At 36.9% G+C, this 22,238-nt stretch overlaps 1 protein-coding gene across 3 annotated transcripts; it reads right to left on the bottom strand.

Annotated features, from left to right (window-relative positions):
• Positions 1–36: 36 nt before the first annotated feature.
• On the bottom strand, positions 37–10,767 carry prr5l (proline rich 5 like). 3 transcript variants are annotated; one of them, XM_084094354.1, is made up of 10 exons: positions 10,534–10,767; positions 10,058–10,094; positions 8,464–8,611; positions 6,894–6,974; positions 5,724–5,772; positions 4,890–4,947; positions 4,678–4,769; positions 4,448–4,582; positions 2,199–2,319; positions 37–852 (listed from the first exon to the last, which is right to left on the bottom strand). In XM_084094354.1, the coding sequence occupies exons 3-10, from the start codon at positions 8,580–8,582 to the stop codon at positions 497–499; spliced, it is 1,011 nt and encodes a 336-aa protein (XP_083950480.1). In that variant the 5' UTR covers positions 8,583–8,611; positions 10,058–10,094; positions 10,534–10,767; the 3' UTR covers positions 37–496. The 3 variants fall into 3 exon arrangements, with proteins under 3 accessions (XP_083950480.1, XP_083950481.1, XP_083950482.1); XM_084094355.1 differs by having other exon boundaries at positions 10,058–10,176; positions 10,534–10,712; XM_084094356.1 differs by lacking the exon at positions 10,058–10,094 and having other exon boundaries at positions 10,534–10,748.
• Between the last annotated feature and the right edge of the window lie 11,471 nt (positions 10,768–22,238).

Here is a 22,238-nt window from a genome sequence, read left to right as displayed (position 1 = left end):
TTCACTGAACAAACAAACGGCAAAATGAGTTCAAAATCACTTTCTTCATCACATTTATTACTACAAAATATATACAGCATTATTTTACATCCACACTCGAATGCATTTGTTTTTAAATTACCATAATATTAAAATTCCATAAAACTAGAACTATAACAAAAAATATCCATAAAAAGACTGAAATGCCAGTTTTTCTTCATATCAGCATGTCTGGTTTCCATGAGCTCACCAGGGCATCTTTTCACACGTCTTTACCACCTCCACGGCAAGAAAAAAAAAGTGTGACTCTCGGTGCGCTTTACAAGAAAGGGCAAAACCGTTGACTTCTTCAATCAACCAACTGACAGGCCAAACAGTATTTAGCACACAAACCACTGCATATTTCCACAGCGGTAGACTTCAAATTGTCTTAAACGAACAGGTTCTAACTTGTCTCAGTTATCATAACTTTAGAAGATTGCAGTGGGCGTTTTGTGTGAGAGACAGAGAGAGCTTTCTAACTAGTTAAGCCACACTTCATCTCTGCAGTGCTTTGCCCTTGAAGGATTTCCACGCCACCTGGCCGGGAGTCAAAAAAGGCCGGTTCGCTGTAGAAACTCTTAGGTGTCTTTTTGCTCTTTGTCGTCCTGACCTTGACTTTTTCTGAACACATCCTGTTTTTCATGGACAGGAGCTGGATGTCCGAATGCACATTGGCGACGGTGTGGCGTCGGACGCCGCAGGTCCTTTCCAAATAGGCTTCGCCTTCGTGTTCGATTAGAGGTGCCAGGAAAGACTCGTGGGCAAAGTGTGTCACCATAATCTCGGGTTGAGCGAGGTGTGGGGTGTTAACCAAGCCTTCCAGGCGATCCTCTGCGGGGGAAACCGTGATGACAGTGGTTAGATTCAACATGCAGAAATTAAACTAGGGTCAATGACGTAAAAAATAAATCTAGTTTTGCTAATGTACTTTCTGCTTTTTTTTTTGGTGTTTATATGGGTTTAAAAAAAGTTTCGTTTTATATTTGATGATACACATGTCATGCGGTGTCGTCATGTCAGGATTATGCTCTGTTCAGTGTTTGTTCCTAAGTTTGACCTAGCTTCCCCAGTGTGTTTGATGAATGATCCTGTTCACCTGTTGCCTATTTAATGATCTCATTAGCTCTTTTGTTTGCTCTGTGTTTATAAGCTTTGTGTTTCCTCCATTCCTTGTCCTGCCTCCTTGACTTTAGTGGATGTTTAGTCTGTTTCCTGAGTTTGTCCTGCCTATCCTGTGAGTTTTTGGATTAAAGATGACTTGTGTTGTACTCTCCTGAATAATATACACTACCATTATCAATAAAATAAAATAAATTCCTTACACATTGATTACATGTGAAAGTAGACATCTTAATCATTTTATTTTTTAAGTTTTTAGATATAATTTTAAAGACATTTACTCAAATAACATGAATTATTAGTTCATAAATATCATTAGGCTACTTTTTTGGGTAGTTTCACCATGTGACATTTGTTATGACATGCTTTGTCATAAAAAGGTCAAATTATCTTACATTGTTGAGACTTCTTGATCTTAACACTCTTAATACTTTTTTTCTGCTGGTTACACCATATGACTTTATTCTTCTGGGCAAACTTTTTAAAATTATTATAATATTAATAAATAGTAAAGCAGTTTTGTTAAAATATTTTCCTCTAAGCAACAATACTGGCTTTTTCCTTCATTATTATATAAGGACAGTTAAACCACCTTGACATATTTTCCCTAAAAAAATGAATTTTAATTCCAGTTTAATTTGTTTAAGATTAGTTAACTACATTAGTTAACATGAACTAACTTCTACAGCAATTATTAATCTTAGTTAATGTTAGTTTCAGCATTAACTAACACATTTTTAAGATCAAATGTTGTATCTGTTAACATTAAACAATAGTTAATAAATGCTGATAGTTAATAAATGCTGTAACAATATATTGCTCATTGTTAGTTCTGTAAGTTAATGCATTAACTAATGTTAACAAATAAGACCTTATTAAGTGTTTCTTCAAAAACTACATTAAAAATGAAAAAAACGTGCTCATCATAGCAATAGTGTGTATTCAGTTCATTGTATATATTAATTGCATTTTTATTGCATTAGATTCAGACAAAAAAAAGTGCATCATGTCATTGACCCACAATGCAAAAGAAGATAAAGCATAAAATGAATGATCACCTGAAGAGGAATCGCTAGGGCTCGTGTAGAGGTAGTTACTCAGGTAAGGAGATACAACCATGTCCACCAGTCTCTCCAGTCGGAAATACTCTTGTGTAGGTCCGTTAGGCTCGTGAATGCCCTGAACATAATGAAAATATGAATCCAACATAAAGACTGCTGGTAGATGAATAGTTAAATATCTGGGTTCAATCCCATGACAGCTGACGAGTGGGAGTAATTCAGGAACAGAGGATGCATCACCATTATACCCTTAAGCCTGACACTGTATCCCTGTGGTACTCGGCATTGATCAGGAACAAAGCTGACAAATTTCTTTTGTATAGAGGAGCCTGATTTTAAAAATGAATGCTGGGTCAAAGTGCTTGGTATCTGGTTTGAGATTACACCTGCACAAAGCAGATATGAATATGTTCCCACACGGTCACTCAGGGAATATTCTCACAATGTTCAGTATTCATCATCATATCTCTGCTTCTTATTCTCACCTGCGTGTTAACAAATGTTTGCATAACGTTTATGGACATAAACAGTGGTTGATTTTTATTAAAATGGATTTCAACTTTTCTATTTGTCATATAAAGCAGTGTTATTGCAGTATTATTTATATTTATTTAAATAGTATATAATTTAATACATATTTTATATAATTGTATGACTTTAATATAACTTTTTTAGTTGAATATTATATATTTTTTAATTAAATATTACCCATTTAGAGGTCACTATAAACTGTTGTTTGGAATAGAACTGTGTGAAAATTCTTTAAAATATTCTTCTTTTTTTCTATGCAAAAAAATAATTAAATAAATAGCAGTGTGAAATGAGGGGAGAGTAAATAATCTACTATATTATTTTTATATTTCCAGTTGTAGTTGAAGTTTTAGACATTTTTTATGTTTTTTATTTTATTTTAAATATTTCTATTTAGCTTTAATTTACTTTTTAATTCGGTTTTAGTAAGTTTAGTACTTCAACTGGAACTATTTATAATTATTATAACGATTATTTGATATCAATTAGTTTGCCACGGCAACATTTCAGTTATAGTTTTCATATTTATATTGAAATTTATTTCAGCTTTATTTCAAAAATTATTTATAATACTTTTACCTAATAACAATCCTGATATAAAGGTCACATCAGATGCCTTCATCATTACTTTTGCTACTTTTGTTATATATAAATTACCGTGCCTGTAAATCTAAAAATATGAAAATAATCATAAAAATATAATATTTTTTTTAGAATGATGATGATCTAAACAGAGTATAATAAACATAAACAATGTCAATATTTACTGTGTGAACATTATTTATATCTACTTTTTACACAAATTATAACTGTCTCTCACTTGTGGCTTCATCTCAACAACTTTTTTCCGACAAATATATATTTTTCTCCAAATGTTACTGTACAACAGTGTCAGTAAAGAGCATAAGATGATATATGAGAGGAATGATGCATGAAAAAACCCCAAAGTGTCCCAGAAAAAGAAAAGTCTACTTAAAAATGTTCAAAATGTAATTTCCATCACAAAATTTTAGATGTGGTGGAAATGTTCATGATGCTTCAAAAAACTTGGACATTATTAAAGAGTAACTTCGCCGATTTTCAACCCGCTTTGCATTGTAATATCAGTAATATACGTAAATGAACAATGTTTAACTTGTTGTCCGTGCAACACAAGTTTTAACAGCTTAAGGACTTTCATGAAAACGGCAGCTTCTTTCAGTTTTTCCCATCTGTTTGGCATAAAACACTGTGTTCGTGGTCATCCAGTTAGCAAATGTTGACTACAAACACAGAGGATTATCAGTTTTTCCATTGTAGTGTTCTCTCCGTACAACTCTTTAGCAGCCTTGGATCCTTCTCTGGAAACCGAACGTAACTCACTCCTGCTAAACGTTTACTCTTTGAATTCTTACACCTGGGAACAATACACGTCGACACCATTTTAACTAAAAGTTAGCCAAGAAGCATTTCCTACTAAAGCATTTGAATCTGGTAAGAGTATCTATAGCAGTCTGCTGGGAGTATCATTGGACGGCAATGTTCCCAGTGCATTATGGGTGTTGAAGTTTTCCTACCCATTAGACAAAAGGGAAGACAACAGTCTTTTTTCTCTGGTCATTTAGCACCCATTTCAAAATGAATCTCGCCAGACAAATTTAATTGAAAGCCCATTTTGCCAGCGGTGAAATGCTCCTTTAAGTGTACAAATGAAATAAGCGATAGTGAGACCTCACCTGCAGGATCAGCAGCATCTGTGTGATTGGAGGAGGGTACGAGGAGCCCTGAAACATGTTCTCCAGAGGAAGCTTCAGCAGAACCATGTTCCTGAAGCCTAGCAGAGCCATTTGCCTCACAGTCAACTCCTGACCCTACATGCACACAGCCAAAAAACACCAGTCACCATAGAGTCGGTAACTTGACACTGACCTACTACTTCCAATGGTAGGTGAGATCATTTTAATACCTGCACGGGGTAGAAAATAGCTTGAAGAGTTGGCAGGATCTCTGTGAAAAACCTCACCCACATCTCAGACAGCGCTTGGAGCCGATTTTCATCTGGCCATGAGAAAGGAGAGAAGAATGCAGGGAGTGATTGAATTACACACATCTGTCTAAAACCTTATTAACGCGCACGCTGGCCATGAAATGAGTAAGAAATTCTGGTTCGGCACTCACCATTATGAAGCTGAATCTTCTCCAAAATATCCGTCAGACCCTTGTTCAAGAGTTGATCCTGGATAATGTGATTGATGCAAGTACTTTAAAGCAACATTCTGGATTGATTGTGAGTTAAGCTCAATAGGCAGCATTTGTGGTATAATGTTGATTAGCACAAAAAATATATTTTTCTTATAGTGAGGCACTTAGAAAGGAAGTGAACAATTTGTAAGCATTAGAATACTCATATCAATAGGATAGCCATAAGAAATAAACAATTTAACACGATTTTAGTCTAAAAAAATTGCCGTAAACCCTAAAACAACTGTAAAAATGGTGGATAACACTTTACAAAAAAGTTTTATTTGTCAACATTAGTAAACTACATTAATTAACAGGACTATGACCAATGAACAATACTTCTACAGCATTTATTATTCGTAGTTAATGTTTATTTCAACATTTAATAATATGTTTAATAATATAAGTTGTCTCTGGGCAATTCCACGCAAAACTGTCACATCCATAACGCCAACACAATGCCATTGTATTTAGTTGGCGTTATGGATGTGACAGTTTTGCGCGGAATTGCCCCTCTGTTAAAATTAGGTAATGCACTGTGAACTTGGATGAACAATTTTATTAATTAATATTAAGAATAGTTAATAAATGCTGTACAAAATATATTCACACACACATATCTATGCTTTAAAATGCTACAAAAATTGGCCCGCTCACTTTCATTGTAAGTGCCTCACCATAACTTTTTTGTTACAACTTAAATTGTAACAATTTTTACAGTAACTTTTGAAATTCACTTCATAATGTCTTTAAGACTGAATTACATTTTACCTGAAAGTACTCTGCGATGAATGATCCCAACTCGGTCCTCAAAAGCCACCTATTAAAAAAGTTTAATAGCTGAGACAAGCCCTTATAAAGTACATTTTTACATTTTCTGAAGAAAATGTGAGAGATGCTACCTTGTACAAATATCACCAGCACAAAGCTAGGGTGTTGTGGGTGGTTGCTAAATGTTGAGCGGTTTCTACGTGGTTTCTAGCTTGTTCTGGGTCATTGCCTACTTACTCAATTCAATAAAGTCAGATCGTGACTTGATTAGAGATCAGAAACAGGGCTGCCAACTCTCACACATTCAGTGTAAGACTCACAAATTGACACCATTCTCACACTTTCAAGCCACACCTTTACATTGCGTTTCAAAGAATAGACAACGAATGTATGAATATGATATGAAACTAAGTCTCAGCTTTTTATAACTAAATTCAAACAATGTATACCGATAGAGGCGGCACGTGAACCGATCAATCTTCCGCTTTACTACTAGTTACAGCATAAAATAAACATGAATGAACATCTGATGGTGTTGTAAAATACAGTACAACTTACAGAAACGTATCATGACTAATGTAATCGTTCAGTGTTCCAACCGCGGAGAGAAGCCAATAAAACAACTTGTAACGTTACATTTACCTCAGAAAAATTAACTCTAGGCACTATATTACACATTCATTATACTTTTACCCTCATAACATTAAAAAGTTATTATTATAAAAAGTGCCTTATTCAATTAATTCAATTAATGATTGTATATTCATTTTACCTTTAATAATCATGTAGCCTACCAACTGACAGGGTTACGTGTTAGTTTACAGCAGCTGAGAGAGAAACATTAATATGTACTTTACCACATTCAAAAGAATCGAATTGAATCGAGATTGGAATCAAACTGCAAGCTTATGAATCAAAACCGAATCGAATCATTAAATTTGAAAACCCAGCCCTAATAAAAACACAGTACTAGTCATTGTACCATGTAAACACTGTAACGTGTTGTCAGTAAGCCTACTTAAATTCTGTTCAGTTATCAAATGTTTTGACAATCACAATACTTCTTGCAAAAAAACAAAAAAGAAAACACCCCCTCCGCCCTGACCTCAAAAGTTGTCAGCCCTGAAAGTGAATTGAGTTCATGGCTGGTTTTCTCTATTGATGTCTTACCGTATGCTTTCATTCAGGGTGTAAAGCTCATTGGTCTGCAGCCCCCCTCCCTGGAAGACTTTAATTACAGCCGTTTGAACACTGCAAAACAGAAACGACTTAGAAAATCATTCAAAGAGGCCTAACCTCTGATTTGCAAGCTAAGCAAATTCCATGCAAAACATGCCTTAAAAAGATGTCAGAATCAAGCAATGTCATCTGTGTCAGGGAAATTGTCTCTGTTGTTCATATCTATGGTCAGCATTTTTTGTCTGCTTGCCAGCAAACTTTCACTGCCAACCGACCACATTTGACTAACATCCTGCTCTACACTTCCTGAGAGAGGGGCAGCCGGGGTCTCGTTTCCATTAGGAAGTAAAGGCAAAGGCTGCTGTCTGCTTCCTTCTCCAATGCCTTAAAAACTTAAATACTGTCTCTAAAGGGTTTTTCCCAAAGACTAAATATGGCAAGCTAAGTGTGAAAGTCATAAGTCACAAAGCAAGGTTCCAGTTTTGAGTCAGCAGTACTGTAAACATCGCCCCTTTTAATGCAAAGTGTGTGGCTTCCTGAAAACTAATTTTAAAGCTAAAGACTTTTTTTATCAATTTAAATGTAATCAATTATCAATTTAAAGGGATAGTTTATCCAAAAATGAAAATTCTGTCATTATTTGGGTCAGTGATTAAAAAAAAAGAAAAAAGTATTCATGCATTTCTACAATGACTTCTACAGTGACTTCTATATATGAGGATGTTTTATTTCCCGGTCCTGATATTATAATGATAAGAGAAAAGAGAAAAAATCCTTTCCCATTAAAATAATAAAATTGGAAAGAAAAGCATAATCTTTTATTATTATTTCTTAGAAAAAAATATTTTAACAAAATTGGTACAACTTTATAAATATTCTAAAGACTTTTGTCTGCCAAATCCAAAGGCACGTGGTAAAACTACAAATAAATACAGGACATGATGTCATTGAGAGGACTTTTCTTGAAAATGGTGTAAAAGTTTTTCAAACCCATATGAAACCAAAATAAAAAACAATACATTTCTAAGAACTTGCCATGTTTTATAAAAAATAAGGTTAGTTCCGGTTGCAAAATGTCATGTGGTGCCACTCCCTAAAAACTAAATAATATCTTGAAATAGTAAAAAGAAACCTTTTTAACTTATTATACATATTATATTTAAAAACCTTTTGGAAAATAATAATTAAGATGCGTACATTCACATGTATTCAAGGCGTAAGGAAAATATGTCATTAGTTTTTACTTGACGGTTACAATACATGACATTTTTAGAGTCATTAGATATAAACTTTTCTTGAAAATGGTATAAAAGTTTTTCAAAACATATGTAACCAATATAAAAACAAAGAGTACATTTTTTGCCATGTGTGTTTATGATAAGACATTTTAGTTCAGGTTATAAAAGGTCATGTGGTGTCACTGGTGTGACTCCCCAAAATTACTTTGTAAAAAATCTCTGTTGTGTCTATTAAAACGCAATAAAAATATCCTCAAATCTCATGGCAATTGATGAAACAATGCCTTTTCTCTTTTTCGTCCTTCGGAAAGAGAACCACCCACCTGTTCCAAACACTAGCGTTGGACAGCTGCAATGCTGGCGAGCTGGCATGAAAGCGGGCAAGGTCTGACAGCACAGGCGAGCTCATGAAACGGGGTCTGGGCTTCCGGTATGACCCCATGCTTCAGGTGTGATGAGGACAGGCACGTGCTAGAACAAATGTGAGATACAGAAAGTCACGTTAGAGGCAAAACCTCCCACAAGGTACACCAAAAGCATGACGCAAAAAAAGAACCACACACACACAAAACCACCGCACAGTGCAGTTGTTTACACGGTTCATCTGCGGTGACTCATTTATATCGATGCCTGTGTCATAGTGAAAGCCACACAGAACGTCTACCATACAAACAAGCACGCTTCCTTTGATGAGAAGCCTGACATGAGACTTCCTGGTGAACTTATGGCTGCAGAGGTATCTGATAATCGCAAAAAAATAAAAAAAATTCTGTAAGGATGCAGTTAACCAGATGCCTGTATCAGATGCTGACACGTTCAAACACCTCTCCTCTTGGTTTCCTATGCATGCATGCTTCCCAGAATTGTGACTAAAGCTGTCTTTGCTCACAGACTCACCCTTAACGGCATCACAACTCGAACCCACACACATCTGATACCAGATAGCAACCGTAAACTTACATATTTATCCCAACTGCCTAATAATAGGTTCGGTCTGTTCCCACACTGACAAAATCAGAGCAGCAATGGCAACTCTGGTACCATGAGAAGGCAAACAATGGCTCCAATTATAGGCTGTCTTTGTAAAGCCTATGATGGGTTAAATTGGTACTTTATCCACCCAGCAAGATGGCAATGATGTCATATCAGATGGCACACCGAATCTGTTCTATCCTGCCGCTTGCTGCAAGAAAGTGAGCTCATTCACAGTCTAACATTATGAATGAAAATTTTATGCATCCATACTCCCCATCTGCTAATTATGAGGCCAAAAGCAAGCCATGCTGCAGACTCCCACTGCCGTTGATTCATTCTCTGCACTCGCATACATAATTTGCATGAATTGAGCTTATGGAGCGCATCTGGTCATAAATCACACTAACCAAGACATCACGCTCCTTAAGAATAATCTAATTCTTTTAGCTCTGGTTTATTAATTCATTCACCAAGTGCTTTGGTGAATTAGGGCTTGGATTGTCTGGTTTGATGGTTGACTGGTGAACTTGTAATAACAGACATGAGCAAGTACTCAGGGCAGTTAGGTAATGCAATTAAGGCTGCAGCATCTCAAAGCATGACCAGAAGAGAGTAAACAGCCTCATTTATCATCCGCGTCCAACTGCTGACCCGGCTTAAGTACATTAAGCGGACTCTCAAAGTCAGCCTCAACTTTTTGAAGGCCCATTTACACTGAGGAGGATAACTATAATGTTTAAAGAATCATTCTAATTCTATGAAAGCAGCAAGTCCACATCACAACTATGACTAGTTTGGTTTTAATTTTGGTGAGCCCGAAAACTTTTAATGAAAGCATTGTTTGGGTTATGAAAAACATTCTTTCAAAGTTTTCCTTTCTCATTCATTTAAAGGAACAATTCACGCAAAAATGATAATTCTGTCATCATGTAGGCTACTCACCCTTGAGAAGTTCCAAACCTGTATGGTTTTCTTACTTCTGTGGAAGATAAAAGAAGATATTTTGAAGATTCTTTTTGTTTTTTTTGGTCCAAAACAAAATTGGACCCCTTCGACTTTCACTGTATGGACAAAGAGACATTTTTCAAAATATCACATTTTCTGTTCCACAGAATATAAGAAAATTATATTAGTTTTGTGTGAACAATCATTTTAAGTCAAATGAAAAAAATGCTTATAAATGAATGGCCAAAAATGTTGTAGCGCAGTTTTGAGGCACAGCCAAAGAAGGAACCTATGTTGAGAAATCATCTACATCCCAAGAATCCCATAAAAAGTTAGCTTTATTCTGTAACACTTTCTAATAACATTCATTAATGACATTAACTAACATTATATCCATTAGTTACAACGTAAGAAATGCTGGCATTAAGTTCTGCACGTTTTGTTAATCTTCTCTGAGTAAATGTTGCACTTACCCGCTTGTTCTTCTCAGTCCTAACTGAGTGTTTAGTTTGGCCACATTGTAAATTCCGCGACAGTTCTCACACGAACGAACGCTACTGTAAAAGCCCATAGGCTACACACAAAAGCAAAACTTCAACCCTCAAGAAGCCCGTTTGTCAACTTAGTATTCATCGTGTGAGTCAAGAATGAAAGATGCTCCGCTGTGAAGCGCCGCTCGTGGGCGGTCCATGGGAGGAGTTTTCTGTAACTGTTTCACACATGCAACAAGTGTGCTGTAGTGAGTCCGAGTCATTTCTGGAATCGGTTCTTTTGAGCGGTTCTTATGGGGGCAATTTCAGACACAGCCCGGCTGCCCGAGTAATTTCCGGAATCGGTTCTTTTGAACAGCTCGGTTCGAGTAATTTTTGTCCGTCATAGTTGGCTGTGTTCAAAATCGTTCAAAATTCACTATTCCCTACATTACTCCACTAATTTCGGCCACTTGAAGGAGTGAATGAAAACGAGTGAGTGAATTCGGACACTTAGTTCATGCTTGCCGTTTAATAATCATTTTATAGTTAGCAAACTGCCAGCTCCAGAAGTAGGCCTATTAATTCAAAGATTTATCTTGAATTCTGTCATGGAAATTAGCATGTATAAACCTTAATTAAACAATTTAATAATATATTAAAAGGGATTTATACCTGTATGATATTATGCTGTAGCCACATTGGACCAGCGGTTCGGAAAATGGATGGATTATTCAGATTATTCGGCACGACCCTCACAGTGCATTATGGGTATTCTAGCTGTTAAGCGTACATCATACATTCGTTATTGCGGTGCATTGTGGTATTCAATAAGTGCACTAGATGATGTCCGCTATGGTTTCGGACAGCTCTACAAATGGCTGTTCCCTCAAATAATGCCCTATTTAAGGGTTTGGGGCCGATTTCGGACACAACCCGGCTGCCCGAGTAATTTCCGGGAGCGGTTCTTTTGAACAGCTCGGTTCGAGTGATTCTTTTCCGTCAAAGTAGTTGTGTTCGATCGATTGGTGTATGACATCAAAGTACTGCTGTCTGCTCTCTAATATATCGCTCTCGCGGTAGTCAGTACTTTGATGTCATACACCGACTGGTCTGCGCAGCGCCACTTTAAGTCGGACAAAACTAGGCTAATAGGTGTGTTGTACTGCTTAATACAGCGTCTGTTTGTACAATAATAAAGTTCAACATAAGCCTATCAATTAAGTGGGGTCTACGTTTTTTCTATCAATTTTATTTTAAAAAAACATGACACAATATAACATCGCAACAACTACAAGAAAAGAACTTTTACTGTCATAAAAAACAGATTTGTGATGAAGGTGTGAGAACATGAAACGTTATTGGTGTCATGCGGTAAATTCGGCCAATCGTGGAACAGCTGTGTCGTCATCAGAGCAAGAATCTGCGCTGACAGAACCAGCCGGCTGCTCTCGAATCGCTCTCGCGGTACTTTGATGGCATACGTCACAGTCACGTGGCGTTGGTGCTGTCTCAAGTCGGACAAAATTTCTAACCCGCATTCACTGCTTCAAGTAGCCGCCGATTCAAGTCGAACACACCTGTTGACTCTAGAACCGTTTAGACAGAGCAATTCAGTCAGACCGAATTTGTGAAGTGATTCACTAAACACGTCCGAATCAAAATAACTATTTGTTCACTAATCGAACATTTAATTGTGTTCAACAACATGCGGACGCTCTGTTGTGCGTTTGGCACGCATTGTCCATGTCTGCATGACTGGAATTTATCATGTTCATACTCTGTGGTTTTCTTTAATCCCCAAGCATCTTCATCATGTAAGCTATATAAGTTCAAATAAGGAGTCCTAAAAGTATCATATTCCTTTAGGCCATGTAAGCTTTTTTTTTTTTTTCTAAGACGAACTGCTGACCCGCATACTGGATTTAGAAATGAAATGAAATGAAAGATTTGACAATAACAACAGGATCATCTGGCCAATACTTTGAAATGACTTTTTAGAAATCCTCTAGAGGGCAGTATTGCACTGCTCGTGAGTTTTAGTAGCATTCAGCACATTACAGTTACTCAACACGTTGAAATGGTGAATACATTTTATTTATTTTTTTGTGCTGATTTACCATTGAAATATCGATCTACCTTCAAAGGAAAGCATACAGTAGCATATGCAGGCATTAGATGATTTTTTTATAAGAGGCACATTTTTCTTTTGACATCAAATTGTAATTTAGGTGCATGCTTGCTTAACCTTCATAAAAGGATGATTGTCAGACTCAGAAGGTCAAACTAAATAACATATGAGCTATGAGTTTTATTTTATAGCAATTTTACAGGACCCATGTCTCCAAAATTTCTGTCTCCAAGACACAAAACCCCGATTTGTGTAATTTTGCAAATGTCTCGCAATAAATTTCAAAAGTAGGGTAAATAGGCTAGATAAAATCAATACTATTTCAAATAAATAAACTATCAATTGTAGATCATACCTAGATCTATGCAGCGCTAACTTATTATATAACTAATTGCAAGCAAACAAATGCAAAAATATTTATCACCTTTTGGTCAGGCAAAGGACAGTGAATGTCTGAACCAGAGCAGGAAAATAAAGAAGTTGTTCTCTGCGACCGGTGGTCCTCTCATTAGTTTTGGCAAGGCCCTCCTCAACAGGCACAGGGGTCCTGTTGACCTTGATGGCAAGAGTCCTGTGTTAAACACTAATGAGAGAGAGACATCTCCAAGCTTGTCTACAGCTCCGGCCCGATCAGACAAAGGGGAAGTGGTCTAAAAATAAACAGAACACATTAATGACTGATCTGCAGGTGAAGGCAGTGCTCTTTTGTTTGTTCTTCAGTGAAGGTGTGGATATTTATGTGCTTATGGGAATTTATGGGTTTCTGGCTGAAATAATAAAGATCTGTCCATTTTTGACCTTCTGCTTGGAATACTTAGATCCAGAAAATGCTCTCCGAGGCTGCTCCTCAACCTTTTCCCTTTCAAATTGAAATTATTGACATGGTTCCTCTCAAAAGGTAAGAATCTAGGAGATATGCCAGCACAAAAAAATAAAAATAAATAACAGCTATGAGAAAAAGACAATACGCTGCTCATGTTCCAAGCCCTCCGCGGGCAGGAAGAAAAAGTGGCAAATTCAAAGAACAATTAATTTGCACAATATAATCCACTTCTATTCCCTGCCAGCAGGATTTATGCCAACTCTGCACATGAGAGCCATGAGGCTCTCTCTGGGCAGGAACAATTTCATCAGCCCTCTATGATTGATGAGGAGAGCAATGAATCTCTGGAGGAACAAGGCAGAAACAGCCTTTCCCTCTCTCCCAGTCCCTGTCACCTCTGTTTCCCTGGCGATTCCCTGCTTTCCGTGATTCTTCTGCTCTCGTCACTCTCCGTCATCTCATATTCTTCTCTGGGCCAATGTGCTTGGCATATTGTCTCATGTTTATGGAATACAAATCTAGTTAGTGAAATAATTGTAGTCAATCATACTAAATGTAGTTAGTCATAATGTAATAGGGGGCAACATTCATTGAAAATGATTTAAAAAAGTAATCTGATCTTCATTAAAGTTTTACAGATAAATAAACGAATCATAGATTAAAAATAGATGAGATAATGACTCCAGTTTTTAGTGATGCTGCCTCAACTCCACTTGGTGTCAGTATAAGTCCAAGAGACTTACGGTACGGTCATGTTATCGTTGTTCCCCAGGCAAAATCCAGGAATTACAATAGGTATCCACTCAGGCCCGGGGTGGGTAATCGGGAGAATCGGGAGAATTCCCGGTGGGCCGCTTCACTTTTGGGCCAGTCAAGGAATTTTCTTTTCTTTTTTTTTGTCACGTTAGTTACATTAGGCTACACACGTCAATCTTTTTTGCGAAATCTGTGTCGGGAAAACTTTCGCCCTTGAGCAAAATTCACAATCGCATGATTCCTACTGAAATTTCACCTGTGACAATTTGCTTAACCCTTAAATGCATACCTTGGGTCTTTGGTGACCCGGGACATCATTCACCACCCTCCTCCTCATTCATTTTTCAAAGTTAGACATCAACCTTCTTAGTATTCCTTAATCAATTCATTATAAACAATAGGCTATAACAAGAACAAAATTATAAAAGAATGCCTGCTTTCCCATTTATTTTTTGTAAAAAATTGTATAGTATAAAAATGTATAATCGACTCGCTAGCGACCAGAGGTGTGTAACTGTAAGTATATATTTTTTTCTGCACAACAATAATTAAATCTTTGATGAATGAATAAGTGCAAATCATCTTTATTCCACAAGGTGGCAACGTCTGATACACGATGAAGTGACGTTTCACTCATTGTTACGCAGGCAGAAAACAAAAGAATAGGAAGTATCATCAGCAAAACTTGAAATGGCTCAGTGATTTACTGCAGAGCAAGTACTGAACGCAGTTAAATATTAGTGGCACTGTCACTTGATGGTGGATCTGGTGAAGAAGCTGTCAGCGATCAAAATATTGATTTTGAAAATGTTGAAAATGATAGTTTTGAGAATATGGTTGAGATGGCGAATATGAGCCAGATGCTGAATGTACTGGGAAATGAGCTCTGACGAGGACAGTGATGATGGTATAAAACATCTGCTCAAACGAATCCCTATATAACCCGAAATATTTTATACTTCAATAATTGTTACTCTAATATAATACTATCGCGACAGGTAGAGATCCATCCGTGTTAGATATAGATCACTAAAGACCCGAGTATGTAATAATGATTGGTGAAAAATTCATGCATTTAAAGGTGCTCTAAGTGATGTTGGGTGACGTCACTTCTTGTTTACATTCGAAGTATTGTCAAACAAAACGGAGGCTAGCTCGACCCTCCCTCCTCCTCATCCCGTCCCCTCCCCCTCCATTCCGTGCTTTTCTGATGTAAATTCGGGACTTTGCGCGTTCCTTCTCTTTTTTTCCCTCTTCTTTGCTATTTGTTCATCGGAACGTCGTCTCTTTGGTCATGTGTCGGCCATATCAAAATTCAAGAGAATATAATTATAACGTTAGTTGTTGTTGTTGTCTAGGACACCTCTCCTCTAGGTAACTTCCCTCTTCATGCTTCTCTCTCCTCCACTCCCCACACCCCCCTTCATGTGCACGCGCACTTACCCCCCAACCCCCACCACCAAATCATTCTTGTCGGTTATTGGCTGTAACACTGTTTGTTATGTTTCGTGGTCCAGGCTGGGCCAGTTTGTTTTTGTTGCTGTTTGTGGAGCCTAGGCTGTCTACAGAGACCGCGTTTTTTTACAGTGTGTTCAGGGGACAGGCAGCTAGCGGATAGTGAGGAGATGTTTGCTGTATGTGACAAAAAATGTTTCGGCCTAAAAAACGCGTGACATCGCTTAGAGCACCTTTAAGGGTTAAAAAAGGTCAATGTAACAGCACCTTAAAGGGCCTTTTCACCTGAGCGTGATTAAGTGGCGCAAATATATGACACGATGACACTCCGTCCAATTAGATTTGAGCTTACCTGAACTTACAAAAGTGTGAAAACACTCAGTGTGAAAGACGGGTATAAGACGGGTGAGTGTTTGCGAAACAGTTGCAAGTGGCGCAAAAATGCACTTCACCTTCAAAGTCTGGACTTTTTTAGTAAAACATCAGTAACAGCTAGAATAGAAAGTGACATGAGGGACAGATAATCGTGTTATTTTGTTGTTGAGGCCACAATACGGTACTGTACGGGTGGGACTCATGTTGACATTATCCAACTCCAAATTTAGCTCCATTATTAAAATGACTATAATCCATCAAAGCGAATCAGCCCTGCGCTTGCTTTCACTGTAAGGGAGGGACAGTTCACAATGAGGACTTTGATCTGAAATGCCATTAAAACGATGACTTAAGGAACTTGCTTCATGATTTCAAAAGCTTTAGAAAATAAAAGTGTATTTTTCAGCAGTTGGGTCTGGCTAGCTAAGGTTGCTGGCCTCAGATGTCATGACTGATTTATGAGGTACTACTGCCTCAGTGACACCGCCCTCTTCTGCACTTCCTCCATCCCAAACAAATCCACTTTTCTTTAATCCGCAGTCAATATATCTGACGCTTACAAATTTTAATGATATATATTATTTTAATATGTTATATGTGACATATAGCCTATGTTCTTTATTTTATTTTAATGTATTATTTTATTTAGTATGATGATTCTGTTCTGATACCAGTGTTATTATAGTTTTAATAATATTTTGAGTTAGCATTTATTTTTGTTAATTTTACCTACATTTTTCAGTAATCAGAGTGCTTATGTATTTTTAAAAATATATATATATTGCTTATTTAGTGATTCATCTTAAACTTATTTTAGTTTAATGCCAAGCCAAAGTTTTTCAACTAACATTTCGATTTTATTTTATTTCAGCTTTATTTCAATCAACAGAAACATTTTAAATAGTTGCAGTTTTAGTTAATGATAATTACCCTGTCTGTTACAAATCTCAGTGCACTGGTGGCTAAAGAGCCACTATACACTGCAAAAAATGATTGAAATAAATTTCAAAATTAGAATAAGAAATAATGTGTTGTTTCGACTTAAAAAAGTATGTATTCGTGCTTGACTTAAAATATTAAGTTTAGTTAACTTAAGTTTAGTGTAGTTAGGTTGGATATTTAATTTATCTCAACAAATTTTAAGTTGTTATAACTAATTGCAGCAACATTTTTTTTACAGTGTAATGCTCACAAATTTTATTATTTTATTTAATCAGAATGATGTTTATGTTCCGATATAAATCTGTTTGGTGTCTTATATTTTTCTTTTAGAGCTCACCTGACCTAACATCTTATTCAGGTGCAAAGGTTTCTTCCGACCTTTCAGTAGAAAATAATGTTCCTGGCAATACAAAGACCAAGGTTGATCACTGCCGCTGTGCCCTCCAATTGTATGAACACACATCTAGTGCCCTGTTGACACTCCAGGAGAAAAAGGACTGATAAGAGTGAAGAGATAAAGAAGAATGGCAGCTAGGAGGGTCCTCTGGGCAGGCAACCAATTACAGATGACAGCATCAGATTGTGTGTAGTCTCTTTCACCATCAAAAGACAAAACTCCCATAAAACTGGCTACAAAAGGACCAAGGACACCCTGCTCAAGAAATGGAGGAAGGAGGAAGAGCATTTTCTGGACTCTGAAAAGTTCTCCTGAGTCATTTGTCCGTTGCACTTCACTTCACTTTCCGTTTGGGCAGAAAAAGAAAGACCAGACTAATGATGTAGCCTACTGTAGTTGATAGTAGTAGTTGTAATGAATGCCTTGCCTTTGGCTATTGGTCTAGAATATTTGGAAACATTTCTTTAAACAGCAGTATATGCAGAATATTCATATAATCATTATTATCTTGTTTGTTTTTATGATTATGTTTTTGAAAGAACTCTTTTATGCTTACTAAGGGATCATTTAAATAACACAAAATACAGTAAAAACAGTAATATTGTGAAGTAGAATTTAAAATAACTGTTTTCTATTGGAATATATTTTAAAATGTAATTTATTCCTTTGATGGCAAAGCTGAATTTTCAGCATCATTACTGATTACACCATTTTATATATTATATACACACATTATGTACATATATTACCAATGAGTCAAAAAATTATGACCACCAGCCTAATATGACTCATCGGACCAGGCGACCTTCTTCCACCGCTCCAAGGTCCAGTTCCGACACTCGCGTGTCCATTTTAAGAGCTTTTTGGTGGACAGGCGTCATCATAGGCACACTAGTTTGGTTTACGGCTATCCCATTACACTGCAGAGTGTGATGCACTGTGTTGTGACACATTCCTCCCATAACCATCATTAAAATTTTGTGTGACTTGTACCTTTATTGCCCTTGTGCTTCAATGAGCCTTGACACCAGTTTGAAGTTCATCCCTCCTCTGACACTGTTGGTAAGTTCTCAGCACTGCTGACCGGGAGAAACCCACAAGTCGTTTCAGAGATACTCTGACCCAGTCGACTTGCCATAACAATTTGGCCCTTGTCAAAGTCACTCAGATCTTTATTCCTGTTCATTTCTCCTGCATCCAACATGTTGATTATGAGAACTGATTGTTTGTTACCATCTAATCTACCCAGACCTTAATATGTGGCCTTGTTAAGAGATGATCAATGATATTCGCATCACCTGTCACTGGTCATAATGTTTTGGCTCATCCATATATATATACACACACAATATATTTATCAAACACTCACCCCGTCTTCTATTGTTTGGACAAACATATTTCGCACTAGTCAGGATGCTCAAATAAACAGAACAGTTTAGATAGCACAACAGGACCACAGTGTTTACACTTTTGAGGAAAATCAACTTACAAATGTCTTATTTACAGTTCTCTATCTAGGAAAGAGAGAACAGTTTTACCATCGGAACATATGAGAGTTTTAGTGCTACTTTCAAGGACTCAAATTATTGTGGAAATAAATAGGCCAAGTTTTTATTTGCATGAATTTTGCAATACAAATAGACGACTTAAACGGTAAGACTTTAAAACCTCGGGAACCAGATCATGTAGGCCTATGCTATCTTCCATTCAACACGCTATGTCAATATAAATGGCTTTTAACAACGCACTTTATGAAATAATAATGAACAGGGGATACAGGAATGATATTATCACTCCGCGTTATTTAATTCCAAGCGGTCTCAGGATAATAAACAATTCTGTTTAATTCAAAACAAGTAATGAGAAAGGAACGCAAGCGCAATTAAGTCCATGCTAAACAATAATAATAACAACATAACTTTTATAATAACTGGTTACATAATCATGTTGGATGTTAGATTCATTTCTACAGGCTGTATGAAGACATACTTCCTGTCAGTCACTCGTGCTTAATCCATATCATAATAAGCAGAGTGACAAGGACCTTGACTGCTCCCTCAGGTCCTATCAGATTGGTGTTGTGCATCCTCAATCCCTCTTGTGGCACACATTGCTTTGAAGGTTCCTACCTCTTAAGTGGCTGAGTAATGTTATTCTCTCATGACATCTCCTTGCCCCTTTCCACTAAATGCAGTATATTGTCTCCTCACTGAAACCGCATGACGCTCGCACGCATAGACAAACAATTTTGATACGTGTCCAGAATGAAAGCAAGTGTAAAAACTTTAATGAGCTGTAAAACAAGAAAATACATGCCTGTAAGAAAGGAGTCTGGACTCACTTACTATGTTACAGTTACCTGCGAAAAGAGAAATATAAATTCATGGTATTATAATACCGTCAACTTGTTTCTGAACAATAAGAAGAGGAAAGTTGGTGCTGAAGGTCGTTTTCACACAATCTCATTACAATTCACACAGCAGCTTTCACTGGCCAAGGACCACCCAGAGGCAGTTTGACTGACATGTAAAGCAACCACTCACAGTTGTTGTTGTTCAAAATGTAAAGTCGGTGTCCCTAGCATGTAAAACCCTTGGACATATTTTAAAGAGTCTTTGTCGTGAACTTTACATACTCCCTTTTGAAAATCCAGTGTTTAGTTGAGCATGATAAGCACTCATTGGCACATTTGTAAACACCACAGGTTCATTTTCCACGAGGGGGTTTGACATCACGACGGCTTTGTTGCCAGGCAGACCATTAAAGAACGCAACATGTACGTCCCCCAGAAATCCTGTTCAACCAATCAGATGACGACTTCGAAACTCCTAAAGTATTTCTAATTTTGTGTGACATATGCATCAGACATTCCGATTGCGCCAATTCCAATTAAAATAACTGGATTTCGCTCAAGGAATTTAGCAGAGCATCGGTAAATGTGACCGGACTTTAATTCATACGACTTCATATGATCTCTTTGTTTTTGTACAATCTGCTTATGTTTAGGGTGGGGTTAGGGGTGGACCTAATTCTTACTTTTTTTCTAAAACTTTTACATTTTCATATGATTCATATTGTACAAATTAATATGAAATCGCCATGTCGTAAAAAAAAAAAAAAAAAACATTTACCTTTGAGTGTCCTGGAGAGGATGTTGTGATCGAAAGGCATGAAAAATTATACAGTTTGAAATATTTCTTCTCCTTTCCTTCAGCAGGCCGCTTTGAAGTAGTTGTGATTTCCCTTGGGGGTGGCCCGGGGCCAGGGGTGGACACCAAGGGGTTTAGAAAGAGGTGGGTCTAGGGCTGTCTGCTATTGTACACAATCATCTGAGTATCCCAGCAATCCAAGCTCTAGGATTATGAATTATAGACACGTGCCAGACACCATCGTCTACTCTTTGCCCCAGGAACCCACCCACACTTGATCTATTGATCCTTCAAAGGAATGAAACTTAGCATGTCATAAATAAAACCATCAAACACCGTCATCTCTCACGTGGATGACGTAGGAAAACAAGGCTTTCCCATGAGGACACCAGTGCTGAGGGCTGACTTAATTAAACTGCAAGTTTTCCACCCTGCATTAGTATTTGAGTCCCATGTTTGTGACTAGTCAAGTTCATCTAAACGGTTTGTATATTATATACAAACAGCACTAAGTGCTATATCAAAGTTTTATCAAGACCATTTCCTCTGGTCTCTGCTTGGATATTATGTTGGTGTCCACAACTTAAGGTGATGTTGAATTCAAAGGCTTATCGCGGGGAAAAATGCTACGTAATGTTGTGAATACTAAAATGCACACAGTGAGATAAATGCATAGCCTGTCAATGAAAAATGCAGATGTCTGAAAGGATACACAGGATAAATCTTTTTAAAATGTACTTTTGAGATGCCAAGTTTAAGAAATGGAGTCTTTTTATTCATGTTGGTTTCATACATTTTTGAAGTGTTTATGACATATTCAACAGAATTCTTGATTTAGTGGCTCTAAAATGCCAGGTGGCAAAAAGTAAACACTGAAAAACTTTCCTTGCAACTTGATCATTACTAAACACATATTTTCTTTAAATTACATAAACACACACACACGCATTTATGGGAACCTCTAATTTAATATTTAATCTTTTCTAAGTGAAGGTATAACATCAAATCCTGAAGCCAGTGCGATGCTTTTGGTGGGTTTGTAGATTTCTAATGTAATAAAACCCAGCTGCCAATAAGGATGCAAAGGCAATAATGTTTAGTTGTCTTTGAGTCAGACTCGTTTCATCACCTGGAGTACCAAATATAGCAAATTCAGCACATGGCTTCAGTTGTACTTCACATACTTTAGAAAGTGTATCAAATATGGTTGACCAGTAAATAGTAAGTGTGGGGCATGTCCAAAACATGTGAGTAAGATCTGCTTCTCCAGTGTGACATCTTATACAGGTCTTGTCGAAAGTAGGATTAAAAGAAGCAATACGTGTTCTGCTTAGGTGCACACGGCAAAACCTTGAATTAAACTCAATTGGGGACAAGAGGTACTACCATTCACTCTGCGTAGCGCACTGCTCCAAAAATCATCTGAAAATACTATTCCAAGCTCTTTCTCCCATCCACTTTTACAGTTTTTCTCAGTCGCTTTGGTGCATTTCTTAAATCATCCTTAATATTTGCAAAGAAGTATGTGCATTCTCAAAACAATTCGTACAAACACACTGTAAAAATGAATACGCTATATTTACTCAATAAAATTGTGGCAACAGATTACAAGCAATATTATTAATTAAATTGAACAAATTAGAATTGAGTAATAATTAATCAAATTAATTCCTTAAAAGT

The sequence above is a fragment of the Abramis brama genome, assembly GCF_963993115.1.
Source record: "Abramis brama genome assembly, chromosome: 20".
In the NCBI taxonomy this organism is placed as follows: domain Eukaryota; kingdom Metazoa; phylum Chordata; class Actinopteri; order Cypriniformes; family Leuciscidae; genus Abramis; species Abramis brama.
Note: the sequence above shows the minus strand (reverse complement) of the source record. Positions and strands in the feature narration are given on the sequence as shown.